The 14,426-nt window shown below is 41.0% G+C and overlaps 1 protein-coding gene across 2 annotated transcripts; it reads left to right on the forward strand.

The window, feature by feature from the left end:
* The first annotated feature begins 4,148 nt into the window (after positions 1–4,148).
* Positions 4,149–13,182, forward strand: LOC117401775 (calcium/calmodulin-dependent protein kinase type 1-like). Of its 2 annotated transcripts, none has more exons than XM_034002608.3 (12): positions 4,149–4,263; positions 4,679–4,776; positions 5,589–5,720; positions 6,313–6,387; positions 8,317–8,455; positions 8,986–9,109; positions 9,319–9,394; positions 9,634–9,746; positions 10,676–10,754; positions 10,920–11,007; positions 11,253–11,340; positions 12,187–13,182. In XM_034002608.3, the coding sequence occupies exons 2-12, from the start codon at positions 4,700–4,702 to the stop codon at positions 12,198–12,200; spliced, it is 1,005 nt and encodes a 334-aa protein (XP_033858499.3). In that variant the 5' UTR covers positions 4,149–4,263; positions 4,679–4,699; the 3' UTR covers positions 12,201–13,182. The 2 variants fall into 2 exon arrangements, with proteins under 2 accessions (XP_033858499.3, XP_033858498.3); XM_034002607.3 differs by having other exon boundaries at positions 4,179–4,287.
* Positions 13,183–14,426: the final 1,244 nt, after the last annotated feature.

Below are 14,426 nucleotides of genomic sequence, written 5' to 3' on the forward strand. Positions count from 1 at the left end.
TTCGACTCCTCCCCCCAAATAAAAATTTACACACTTCTCTCTTCCCTCTTTGTTAATCCCCCCTCTTATCTGCCCCTTATTTTACTGCTTTTAATCCTGTACTTTGGAGTACTGTAATCAAGTGTTGTTATTTAATCTGTAGTATTTTGTATTTAATTATATCCTGATGTAACTATCACTGACACTGTTATCTGCTCCGTTATTGAATCGGATTTTGTCATATTCTTGTACTTGCTAGAACCAAAGTCATTGTATTTATCTTGCTCTTAATTGTATTATCACTTGTACTGTGATTCTTGAAATGATTCTGTAAGTCGCCCTGGATAAGGGCGTCTGCTAAGAAATAAATAATAATAATAATAATAATAATAATAATAATAATAATAATAATAATAATAATAATAATAATATAGAGACAAGAACCTTAGTCAAAAAGTCTTAGACATGTTGCATTTTTCTACTCTGATGCATTCTGAGCATCAACAATTTACTCAAAGCCTCCACTAGTGTTTTCTACTATTATAACAACCTTGACTCGCAGACTCACACCTGAGCCTTCTGCGGGTTCTGTTATCAATTCAACTCTTGTCTTCTTTCTATTCCTGAAGGATATTGTCTTCAAGTGTCGCTTGTCCTTGTTAGACAGCTTTTTGGGTCTTCCAGTCCTGGGTTTGTCATACAGATGATGTTTCTCTGTGCTTGTCGATTGTGCTTCGGATACCACACCTTGAAAATCGAGCGATGCGAGCTATTTCACTCAATGTGTTTCCTTTCTGTATGCAAGTCAAGGTTGTTATAATAGTAGAAAACACTAGTGGAGGCTTTGAGTAAATTGTTGATGCTCAGAATGCATCAGAGTAGAAAAACGCAACATATCTAAGACTTTTGCACAGCAGTATATATATATGTGTGTGTGTGTGTGTGTGTGTAACCTGTGCAAGTGGTCATGATGTTTCTACCATATTAAATAGATTTCAACAATGATACACATTTGATTCACTAGCTCCCATTGCTACAGGTAATAGGAATCCATTTCAATGCTTTGTGAGATCGCCTGATAATCACTCCAGATTATCAAGCGTTCGCTTCCAGACAGAGCGTCTGTTGTCACCCGTGTGATTACATCATTTGTGTCTCGCATCTACTCTTCAAAAGGCCTTTTTTAATCTTCTGTCAATGTTTTCAGTGCCAACACCATTGATGAAAGAGACACTGATTAATCAACAACTTGACCCCCCTCTAGTGTTGACAACTAGCCATTGCAGTCTAAACACGCTTTAGCATGTAAATAACCCAATTGTTATTCAGCATTAAGGCGATGGCTTTTGGTGTTTTCCTTGTCTACGTTCACAGACGACGCCATATATATATATATATATATATATATATATATATATATATATATATATATATATACTGAGCATCAAAAGAAACGTATCACTTAAATTTGGATAGAATTCACTAGATCAAAAAATGACACTGTTTCAGAGCAGGTGCGGTGACTTTTGTATTGTGCTAATTAACCATTGACATCACGAAGATGCTGCAGAATGATCTGTCGCTCTAGGGCAGGTGTTGTGACTCTTGGTCTCCCCAGTTGGTGGCGCTGTCGTTGACAGAGTGTGCCTGGTTATACCGTCTCGCCAGGTTTGAAAAAGCTGGCTGTGAGCTCCCAAGACGGCGAGCCGCAGCACGCTGCCCTAGTCCGGCCTCCAACATTGCTTGCAATTCAACAGCTGAAATCGCTTCACATCCTGCGTCCAATCAACTGTCTCACTAATTAGGTGATTAAGCGCATCTGCTTCAGTCATAGTCACTCAAGCGTGTCATGGTCATGGATATATATATATATATATATCTTAATGTCATGTTGCCCTCTTGTGGCTAATAAATTGAACTACCAGCCGAATTTGCACAACATATCAGACACATAAGTCCAGCATGGTTTACTTAAGTGATAGTTCCCTGTTTTCCCTTCAGCTTTTTTTTAGAAAATCGAAAGTGTAGAGCACAAATCTAAGGAGGTTGTGATGAGGCTGTATAATGTACTGGTGAGACCGCACCTGGAGTACTGTGTCCAGTTCTGGTCACCTCAGCACTACAGAGACAGTGTGGTTCTGACTTATCCCAGCAGGGCTTAAAGGAACGAGCAACAAAGACTGAGAGAAGTTAGGGGCTTGATTGAAGTTGACACATTTAGCCAATACTTTAAGTGCAGCACAGAAACCAGGACCAGAGGACAGTTAGAAAGTGGACAGATTTGATGGTAGAAGACACTTCTTCACACAGAGAGTTATTGAGGCTAAATTCTTAGGATCCTTTAAGACCCGACTTCACAGAGGGATTAATCAGCTTCTGGGACCCTGACAAGCACTGACGGTCCTTGGAAATATCTCTGATCCAGTGGTCCAGTAGGCATTGGGTCAAACGCATTGGCCCACTTTTCCTATGACTCAAGTGTTTTCTATATGAACTGTATGAACATAATTTAGATAATTTAAAATAAGATTATTAAACAGCTAGACAGTCTTGGTCAGATCGTTGTCTTGGATTGTGATCCTAGAAATCTCCTGTTATACAGGGGCACATTATTAACAGTCTGTGATCAAATTCAAGTATATTATTATTATGTATTTCTTAGCAGACGCCCTTATCCAAGGCAGATTACAATTGTGGTCAAAATATCACATTATTTTTACATACAATTACATTATTTTTACATACAATTACCCATTTATACAGTTGGGTTTTTTTACTGGAGCAATCTAGGTAAAGTACCTTGCTCAAGGGTACAGCAGCAGTGTCCCCCCACCTGGGATTGAACCCACAACCGTCCGGTCAAGAGTCCAGAGCCCTAACCACTTCTCCACACTGCTGCCCTAGATTATTTAGAATCCTCCCCATATCGCACAGTAATCCAATAACTAGCAACTTGTGCTCTGCTGATCTGGGATGAGACTGCACCCAGCCAATTTTCCTACCTCACAAAGGAAGTCCCACACTCTCATGACTCACCCTGCCTGCTGGACTCTAGCCCCTATAGAGAGCAATGCAATTCTTTACAGAGATCTGTTTGGCAGACAGACCTGAATCAGATTGCTGCCTTACAAGGATCACAGTGAAGACCAGACCCTGCAAAGGAATGCACTTTAAAACGAAACGTTTGTAAATACTGTTGCATTGGCTTATATTAGACAAGTCAGGGCAATTAAGATCAGTAGTAGCTCTTATTAAATGTGCTTGCTAAGGGTCTTGGATTTTAAATAAAACCAAGTGTATGAAGACAGAATATATATATATATATTAATCTGTGTATTTCTGTAGTACAAGTTGTAAGTTTTTGCAGCAGCTTTCATCATGCCTTTACTTTCTTTAGTTTTTATTATTTTTGACATTAGGGAGGGATTGCCAAGCCTGCAGTCGGGGAGCCAACGCGTCGGGCCTTGACAAAGATAAGTCACAGTGACCTAGATTCCCCAAAGGAATGTCCTAACCAAGTTTCATCAGAATCGGATGAGAGGTTCAAAACTATAAAGGCACGGCCGCGTGGTGTGCAGGGGGGAGTCACACAGTCAGGGGAGCGCAGGGGTCCCCGAGGGTCTCCCCTGGTAAAGGCACGGCCGCGTGGTGTGCAGGGGGGAGTCACACAGTCAGGGGAGCGCAGGGGTCCCCGAGGGTCTCCCCCTGGTAAAGGCACGGCCGCGTGGTGTGCAGGGGGGAGTCACACAGTGAGGGGAGCGCAGGGGTCCCCGAGGGTCTCCCCCTGGTAAAGGCATGGCCGCGTGGTGTGCAGGGGGAGTCACGCAGTCAGGGGAGCGCAGGGGTCCCCGAGGGTCTCCCCCTGGTAAAGGCACGGCCGCGTGGTGTGCAGGGGGGAGTCACACAGTGAGGGGAGCGCATTATTATTATTATTATTATAGGCAACTATTTTAAAAGCACAGGACTGAGCTGAGGTTTAAAAACCCTTTTTATAACGTGGAGTTTATCACAGATTCTGTACTAAGTGGGTGTACAGTTTATGGGGATATGCATCCCCCCCTCCTTCCACAGTGCCAGAGTCTCCCCTATCATTCTGTATACACTGTCTCTTTAAGAGTCAGCTTGCATGTTGTTTATGAGTGGGAGGACAAGGTCACAATTAAAGAATACAAAAAGAGAGAGAGAGAGAGAGAGAGAGAGAGAGACGGAGAGAAAGACAAAGATTAACAGAGGCTCAAAGGAGAGCACAGAACATAGAAGCTAAACTTCAAACAACAGAAGCAGGTATTGTGCCCTTTTTAAAAGCAGGTACTGTGCCCATTTTAAAAGCCTCATTGTTTTATCTATCTATCTATCTATCTATCTATCTATCTATCTATCTATCTATCTATCTATCTATCTATCTATCTATCTACAATATATATTCAACAGATTGGCTTCAAATGCTTTTCGTTTTAACTTTTCCTTTGCAGGAATTGGACTTGGAATTGAAATCGGGAATTGATTTTAAAACTGATCAGCTATATTGATAACATTGATCAGATGTCCTGGTCAGATATATTGATGAGCAGTGTAATAAGATGTCCTGATCAGATATGTCGATAATGCAAGATTGATAAAGATATATTGATGAGGTATGATTAATAAGAGGTCGTGATTAGCTATATTGATAAGATTGATCGGCTATCCCTGTTTCTAGATCCTCGTCTCGTGGGTGAAGATGCCTCATATTAAAGACAGGCAGAAGAGGACCGAGGATATCTCCGCAGTCTACGACATGAAGGAGAAGCTGGGGGAGTGAGTATCATTTAATACAGAACTGTCTAGTGCAGATGACGGCTCTACAATGGCAGTGGATCTGTTGTTAAATTACACTGGAGGCACCAGGGCACCTACACTGGCATGAGGCTGGCAAACGAACTTCAGCAGCAATGCAGACGCACAGATAGGCAGGCAGACTGACAGCGGCACTGCAATGGTTCTGTATTACACTGAGGGGCAATGTAAGCACAAGTATAGGGCAGCTACAATGGGGTGAGGCTGGCAGAATGGGACCGTGGGGGGGGGGGGAGGGGGGGGGGGAATCAATCAAGCCCGGGCACAGCTGCAAAAATGAGGTGAAAATCTCTCACTCGGGGTTAGTTTTGGTTCAGAAGAGGAATGAGAGGCGAGAGGTTTAATTATCAAAGAAAGCAATTGCTGCTCATGCAGCATGATCATTATTTATTGCTTAGTAGACGCCCTTAGGGCAACTATTGTTACAAGATATCACAATGTTTTACATATAATTACAGTACTTATTTCTACACATTATTTTAACATACAATTACCCATTTATACAGCTGGGATTTTTACTGGAGCAATCTAGGTAAAATACCTTGCTCAAGGGTACAGCAGCAGCGTCCCCCCACCTGGGATTGAACCCACGACCCTCTGGTCAAGAGTCTAGAGCCCTAACCACTACTCCACACTACTGTCTGTTTCGTTTTGCCCCCAATCTAACTGTGACACAGCCTCGCCCCATTGTAGCTGCCCTATACTTGCGCTACCATTGCCCCCATCGGCATTTCCATTTATTGAAGAGTGATTTTTTTTTGTAATTCTTGCAGAGGTTCGTTCTCTGAAGTGAGGCTGGCTCAGGACCGGCGCACCCAGAAGCTTGTAGCTGTGAAGTGCATCCACAAGAGGGCGCTAAAGGACAAGGAGGCTTTGCTGGAGAACGAGATCGCTGTCCTTCACAAGTGAGCGCCGCCTCTGTGCTGATAAAGTGATAGAATTTGCAACTTGAATTACTAACCCCATCCATGAACGTCGTGTACAGCTATGGCGGAGAGTTTAGCAACCCGTAGAATTTTAGGATTGCCGCATAATAAAGAAAAAGCGAACATAACTTATTTTATTTGACGTAATATAATGAAACACACTGCAAAATTATATCGCAAAACCGGAAGCCATAATAGCAGCATTATACTTCGTTAGATTTTGAAATAGACAGATAGATAGATAGATAGATAGATAGATAGATAGATAGATAGATAGATAGATAGATAGACAGACCGATAGATAGACAGAAAGATAGATAGACAGACAGACAGATAGATAGATAGATAGATCGATAGATAGATAGACAGATAGACAGATAGATAGACAGATAGACAGATAGATAGATAGATAGACAGATAGACAGATAGATAGATGGGATATAGCAGTGTGTAATTCAGTATTCAATAACATTTTGCGGGTTGTACAATGACTGTCGCGGAATTCAAATTTTAAAAAAAAGAATCTCCTATTCTTTAAATAACAAATTGGAGCATTTTATTTTCTCTGCAGAATCAAACATGACAACATCGTCTCCCTTGAAGAGATCTACGAAACCTCTTCGGAGCTCTACCTTGTGATGACGCTGTGAGTATCCTTCGGAATGCTCAGGGGTTGCTATGGAAACCTGTGCAAAAGTTGTGCGAGGTGAACCCACACCTGTCGTTGTATGACGCTTCTACGTACGTCTCACGTTCTCACGCTGTTGTGCCTCGCTTTGTGATGGCAAACCCCCCCCCCCCCAAAAAAACCAAACAATTTTGCATTTTATAAAACAAAACTATACCACGCACCTTGCATTCATAAGGGCAGCGGAGTCTCGTGCGAAAATAATAATTTAAACAACTGAAAAGCTGTGCTGTCGTACAGCTATGAGCAAACGTTTTGTATCACCTAGAATTTAAAGATTGCAACATAATTTTAAAAAATAGAATTAAAAAAAAAACTGTATGCACATAATGTCGATCTTTTATTTAAGATAATGTCAAAGAAACTATACAATGATGTTGCAAAAGCCCCACCCCAGGGTATACCAGGGGAAGGTGCCATGCCAACCCCAATCTGGGTAGACAGATCCTGATAAAGTAGCCAGAGTGTGTAAATATCAAGTTTTTTTTTTTTCATTTACAACTTGTGAAGCGACTGTGTGCAAGGTTCCCAGTTTAGGGATAAGGACTGTCTTATCTGTTACAAATGAAATCACCAAAGACAATGCCCATCAACACTGTGTTAACATGACCTAATCTTGGTAGATAACAGTGGGGGGGTCAGTATTGTCACATGCTGTTCCTTAAAAAGCCCTGGGGGGGGGGAATCAATAAAAACCTGCACTGCAGCAATTATTATTATTATTTATTTCTTAGCAGACGCCCTTATCCAGGGCGACTTACAATTGTTACAAGATATCACATTATTTTTACATACAATTACCCATTTATACAGTTGGGTTTTTACTGGAGCAATCTAGGTAAAGTACCTTGCTCAAGGGTACAGCAGCAGTGTCCCCCACCTGGGATTGAACCCACAACCCTCCGGTCAAGAGTCCAGAGCCCTAACCACTACTCCACACTGCTGCCAGCAAATCTTAAACATCTCAATGATCTTCAATGGCAATGCAGGCACACAGACAGTGGCACTGCAATGGCAGTGGTTCTGTACTGAGGGAGCAATGGTAGCACAAGTATAGGGCAGCTGCAGTGGGGTGAGGCTGGTAGAATGGGACCACAGTGTGCTAACTATACTCTTCCCAAATGATCTGCAATGGCAGCAACCAGAGGATTACTATCGCATGTTAATAATGAACAGTATAACTTATGTAATTGTAAAAAAAAAAAAAAATTCTCTGATAACAAAAAATGATAACAGTTATCTGGGTCTGAAATTGGCCAAAATGTTAAAACGTTTGCTGTAAAGCTGAGAGAACACTGAGCCACTCTGTGGCTTGGAACTTCAGGAGACTAGGTTTCAGGCCATCGGGGAAGACCACTGGGAGACCTAGTTTGAGGTTTGATACAGCAAACCTCAAACTAGGTCTCCCAGTGGTCTCCTGGGACCAGGTTTCAAGCCAGTGCTGTACCTGAAAACGTGGCTTTGTGTTCACCTCTGCTTAATTTTAAAGTGGTGGGTCAGACACTTTTAAGATAGATTCAAATTTGTAAAAATCAAGCATATTAGGCACTCTCATTACCAGAACATTCGTCAGTCAAATGGCAAGTGTCTCATCGTTCGATAAACCACACGACAAACGATCAGCCAGAAAGGGCTTCGTATCTCACCTCAAATCCGTTACCTCCCGGCTGTGTGTCAGAGTTTGCCTCCTCCCCAGCTTCCACCTGGTTTTTTGGGTTTGTCTAACAGGGAGAGCACCCTGCCACCCTGCCCATGGCTTCCCCACAGTCAGCCTCTTCACTTGAGATCATATATGGGTCAGGGGCATCTTGAGATGTAATGGAAACATATATATATATATAGCGTTTGTTTTCTGTCGCCTTTCTGATTGAATTTGGCTCCTGGCAGGGTGACCGGGGGTGAGCTGTTGGATCGGATTCTGGAGCGTGGCATGTACACGGAAAAGGACGCCAGCAGTGTGATTGGACAGGTCCTGGACGCGGTACGCTACCTTCATAACATGGGCATCGTCCACAGGGACCTCAAGGTATGGACAGCGTAACCAAGCAACAGGGGACGAGGGGGCTTACAGTCCTGAAGTGAAGTCTTGCATTGGCTTGCACACAGTACATATACACACATGCACACACACACATACACACACAGTAGTGCACAACTTTATCAGAACCCCTCCCCATTGCTTCTGTAGTTTCGATTTGATCTACAGATGAAATCAAACCCCTGGAACTGAAAATCTTGCAAAACTGTCAAAATAGGCAAAGTGGTCTAACATCTTCGGACAAACATTTATCAAGGGCAGCAGTGTGGAGTAGCGGTTAGGGCTCTGGACTCTTGACCAGAAGGTTGTGGGTTCAATCCCAGGTGGGGGGGACACTGCTGCTGTACCCTTGAGCAAGGTACTTTACCTAGATTGCTCCAGTAAAAAAAACACAACTGTATAAATGGGTAATTGTATGTAGAAATAATGTGATATCTTGTAACAATTGTAAGTTGCCCTGGATAAGGACATCTGCTAATAAATAAAAAATAGTCAAAGAAACTTTTGTTTGTTTAAAGCCAGAGAACTTGCTGTACGACACTGTATTCGAAGACTCCAAAATTGTCATCAGTGATTTTGGACTGTCCAAAATGGAGGACCAGGGACTGCTGTCCACTGCATGCGGGACACCTGCTTACATAGGTGAGAACCCCAAAAACTACACCTCTAGGGGACGGGTCTATAAGATGGGAAACTTGCCCACAAGTGACGGATAAATATGTCCTTTGGGAGTTGTTTCATCTTCAAACCAAGGACATGCAATCGCATCAAACTATTGATAGGTAAAACACTTCCCATTCAATATATCGAGCAGTTTCGTCAGTAAAATCTCCGTTTACTGTGCCTTTTAGCTCCAGAGCTGTTGGAACAGAAGACTTATGGGAAGGAAGTGGACTGCTGGGCAGTGGGAGTCATCGCCTATATTCTGTAAGGAAGCCTGGCTTTACTATCTGTGCAGATGGATCTACCAGCTGTCCCTCATTATCAGTGACGCTCTGTTTTCTAACCCCAGGGTTTGCAATAGAAGCTGCTTATTTCAAATCAGGCATTCAAGCGTGAATTAATAAGACGTCTCACAGTCTCCTCAGAGAGTATGAATGCATGTCTCTTAGGAAGTGCAGAAGGAGTTAAAGTGTTTAACTTGTGGTTTTGTGTGTTTCGTTTAGGCTGTGTGGTTACCCTCCCTTTTACGATGAAAATGACATAGAGCTGTACAGGCAGATTGTGAAGGCAGAGTATGAATTTGATTCTCCATACTGGGATGACATTTCAGAATCTGGTGAGCTACGGAGAGTATCCTTAGAGCAATAATTACAATTACAATTTTGTTTTAAAAATAAAATGTTCCTACTAAAAAAAAATGCCTGTACTTGCTTAGAAATTTGCCCCCTCACCTCTGTCTGGGTTCATTTGTTGGTCCAGTAATTTGGCAGCGTGCCTCTTACAGGAGCAGCTATCTGGTTGCATGGTTGAGCGATTGCTATGGGTTCAGCTGAAAGTGGCAGCAAAGATTTTAAATTTTAAGAAATATGAAGGCTGTGAATATATATACGGACACAAGTTTTGCATCACCCTATATAATGAACCAATTTGGCTTCATAAAATCGAATGAAACCTGCTGAATAATGTTAGGTTGACATATTAATTTACATACTGCTTTGTAGTTTTCCATATACTTTTGAGAACAACTGGAAAATGTGACATCTCAGAATTTAACATGAAATACTGCACTACGATTATGGCTTCTGGTGGACTTTGTATGTTAAATAAAAGATCTAAATTATGTTCATATAGTATTATTATTATTATTATTATTATTATTATTATTATTATTATTATTATTATTATTATTATTATTATTATTATTATTATGCAATCCTACAATTCTAGGTGATGCATAACTTTTGTCCATAGCTGTGTGGAGTAGTGGTTAGGGCTCTGGACTCTTGACTGGAGGGGTGTGGGTTCAATCCCAGGTGGGGGGACACTGCTGCTGTACCCTCGAGCAAGGTACTTTACCTAGATTGCTCCAGTAAAAACCCAACTGTATAAATGGGTAATTGTATGTAAAAAATAATGTGATATCTTGTAACAATTCTAAGTCGCCCTGGATAAGGGCGTCTGCTAAGAAATTAATAATAATAAACAGTCAGTTTGTAAATTTTATGTTCTACTACATAAGATAAAACACAGATTTTTCCCCTCCAGCCAAAGATTTCATCGGTCACTTGTTGCAGAAGGACCCAGAAAAGCGTTACACTTGTGAGGAAGCATTACAGCACCCATGGTGAGTCACTCTTATTAAAAAATATATACATGGGGGGGGGGGGCTCCTTATCTTCTTATCACAAGCAACATCATCGCCGGTGAAACGGTGGGAGATCTTTTAAGAGCCATGTTACAGGACGACAGTATGGTAGCGTTGACCAACCTTGCCCTTTGACCCCTGTAGGATATCCGGTGACACTGCCCTAGAGAAGAATATCCACGACTCAGTGAGTGAACAGATTCAGAAGAACTTTGCCAAGACTCAATGGAAAGTGAGTTCATGTCGACTGAATCGCACGTTCTCTAAATAGATCGTAGTCCCATCTTCAGTGGCGAGGCCGATACAAAAACATATGGTTTCCACTGCGCTTCATATCGCTTTGGGAAATAAAGCCAGCGCAGTTTGCTGTACAGTTTCACCCATTTCCAGTTTTGCTTTGGTTTAACTGTCAGCCCTTATTAAGACTGTAAAGGCTTCTTTCCTGTCCTCCCTGGTTCTTGTGCTTGTGTTCTGCAGCGCGCTTTCAATGCCACAGTCATTATTCGTCACCTGAGTAAGAAAATGGAGTCCAGCGGCGAGGAAACACAAGAGGAGAGTGGAGCAGGTAAAACAGCCTTGAGAAAAACGCCCCATAGTAAAAGAGAGGTCTGGTAAAGCATAGGGAAGCATTGTAAAGCACAGAGAGGTCTGGTAAAGCATAGGGAAGCATTGTAAAGCACAGAGAGGTCTGGTAAAGCATAGGGAAGCATTGTAAAGCACAGAGAGGTCTGGTAAAGCATAGGCAAGCATTGTAAAGCACAGAGAGGTCTGGTAAAGCATACGGAAGCATTGTAAAGCACAGAGAGGTCTGGTAAAGCATAGGGAAGCATTGTAAAGCACAGAGAGGTCTGGTAAAGCATAGGCAAGCATTGTAAAGCACAGAGAGGTCTGGTAAAGCATACGGAAGCATTGTAAAGCACAGAGAGGTGTGGTAAAGCATAGGGAAGCATTGTAAAGCACAGAGAGGTCTGGTAAAGCATAGGGAAGCATTGTAAAGCACAGAGAGGTCTGGTAAAGCATAGGGAAGCATTGTAAAGCACAGAGAGGTCTGGTAAAGCATAGGGAAGCATTGTAAAGCACAGAGAGGTGTGGTAAAGCATAGGGAAGCATTGTAAAGCACAGAGAGGTCTGGTAAAGCATAGGGAAGCATTGTAAAGCACAGAGAGGTCTGGTAAAGCATAGGGAAGCATTGTAAAGCACAGAGAGGTTTGGTAAAGCATAGGGAAGCATTGTAAAGCACAGAGAGGTGTGGTAAAGCATAGGGAAGCATTGTAAAGCACAGAGAGGTGTGGTAAAGCATAGTCTTTTAAAAAAAGGAGGGGGGGGGGTCGTACTGGCTTTATAATCGCGGCGCACGTGGGCAAATCAAAATAAATAAAAATAAAATAAACTTTCTCCGTTTGCATTGCAGCTAGCGCCATCTGAAGACATTGCCCGCCCGCATGACAAGTGGACCAGTGTCAATCCGTGATGTGTGCTCTGTGTAGTCATTTCACATCGACCTCGCTTTTACTTCCATTGAGAAGGTTAATCTAGCCTATGCTACATGTGTCTATGGCAGACAGTAGGAACTGAAAAAAGGGCTGAATTATAATATGGGCTTCTGATTTCCGATTTTAAGCTATAAAACACCCCTGATACAAATAAATAAATAAATAAATAGAAATGAAATTGGTGGATAGCCAACAAACACCGGAAAAAAATCAATTAACGTTGACTTTTCACATTTAAAAAATAAAACCCACTACAATAATAATAATAAATACATTTAGAGGTGCTGCTGGGCAATGTCCCGCCTTCCTGACTTGCATCTGTCAGTGATTCGTTCTCAATACTTTAAACCCGCCCCCCCAGCTACTGAGTGACAGCACATTCCTACATTTCTATTGGACACTCCGCTTGCGAGATTTAAACTGAGATTACAATCAGCTTTGTTAGCGGGGTTTCAAGCTGTATTACAGTTAAAAATACAGAGGATTTAAAACAGAATTGTATCGAAATGTACAAAAACGATTTACATAAAACTCGAAAATTGCTAAAAACAGGCACCAAAAAATACAATTAATAAAACCAGAAAAAAACCAGAAGCCCTAATTATAATGAAAATTACAACCACAGCAGAGTTGTTTGCTGAAATTGTAACTACAGGGACGATAACTCCTGTTCTATTTTTAAATAACCCGGCAGTAACCATCACAGGTTCAAAAACAGAAACGCCCTAGAGAACTTTTTATTTATTTTTTTCGCGCAAATGGGTTGAAAATACAAGAACTGTATGCATGCATTTGTGTGGTCAACATTGTAATTAATTACGAATTGAATAATTACAGTTGTAATTGTTGGCCATCTGCTTTGAATAACAAAACACGTTTCATTTCAATGTATTTTAAGTGCTGTGTGTGTGTAACTCATATATATATATATATATATATATATATATATATATATATATATATATATATATATATATATATATATATATAACATTAATAAAATGACTGAATAATGCTACTGCTTCTTCTTCGTCTATTGATTCTACAATTAGACTGTATTGATATTTCATAAATGCACTCACATTGCATTTATAACCAGTATAAACATATGTCTGACACACGGAGTCCTCGTTCAATGCTGATATAGTGCTGAAATAAACGTCACAAAGGCTCCCATTCACGCCACAGCACCACCTGCCACTGAACCACGGTTTTGCAGGAGCAGATAATCAAAGCCAACCCTTTTAAAATCCCTTCTCTTAGCTGTCATAACCTCCAACAGCATTCTGGTTAGTCTCTCTGTTTAGTGAACGGTCCAGTCGACACTCGAGTATAAATTATTCATCTTTTTTTTGAATGCGTCTGGCTTTGTAGCGCAGAGTTTAACATCTCTGAAGATTTCAAGTCGATGTAACCCACACGGCTTTCCTCACTTGTTCCAGGAGTTTAATTAATGTATTGAAAGGATAAACGGATTGATCTGTTTATCCATGATAATGTTAATTAATAACCCAGTATTTGTTCGATTCTTCCATAGTTACTTTCCAGCACGTATTATTATTATTATTATTATTATTATTATTATTATTATTATTATTATTATTATTATTATTAATAAAGCAGTATAGTAAAGCCCCGAGAGTTTAAGGCTTATTAAAAACAACCACAGCCGAACCGTATAAACACAGAAAATGCAAAATTAACCGATAAACTTGTGTTAAGGGTCGTACCAACCGCTATATTTGTGTGAGGAATTTAAAATATCTAATTAAAAATGATGTAATTAATACATTGGCGCTACATTTCGAATTGATGGCTGTAATCAAGCTGCCTGTATTGTCATCAATACATTTTTTTTGATCAATTCTAGCGCTACCGCAGTAATGTATTGGAAACGGGACCTTATCGACGGACATTTGTTTGTTTGTTAAACACTCGTGCTTCGTTTCAGTCGGAAAGGGATTTTATTCAAGGTAATTACTTAATCAAAGAACTGTCTTTAAAAATACTTAAACACAATGTAATTATTCTCCGTGTATCTGCTTTTAATAAGGGAGGAATGTATTTCATCGTTCTTACCGCTAGAGGGCAGCATATCCACGTGTTGCTCGTCTCTCAAATAAAAACCTTGACGCGCTGAAATGAATGTATTCTGTAA

Source organism: Acipenser ruthenus, chromosome 55 (assembly GCF_902713425.1).
Source record: "Acipenser ruthenus chromosome 55, fAciRut3.2 maternal haplotype, whole genome shotgun sequence".
In the NCBI taxonomy this organism is placed as follows: Eukaryota; Metazoa; Chordata; class Actinopteri; order Acipenseriformes; family Acipenseridae; genus Acipenser; species Acipenser ruthenus.

Bases quoted from the DNA above. Each gene is read 5' to 3' on its own strand.
- LOC117401775 (XM_034002608.3), top strand. From the start codon at position 4,700: ATGCCTCATATTAAAGACAGGCAGAAGAGGACCGAGGATATCTCCGCA. The intron at 5,721-6,312 runs GTGAGCGCCGCC...TTTTCTCTGCAG, and splicing joins GAGATCGCTGTCCTTCACAA to AATCAAACATGACAACATCG. The intron at 6,388-8,316 runs GTGAGTATCCTT...GGCTCCTGGCAG, and splicing joins CTCTACCTTGTGATGACGCT to GGTGACCGGGGGTGAGCTGT.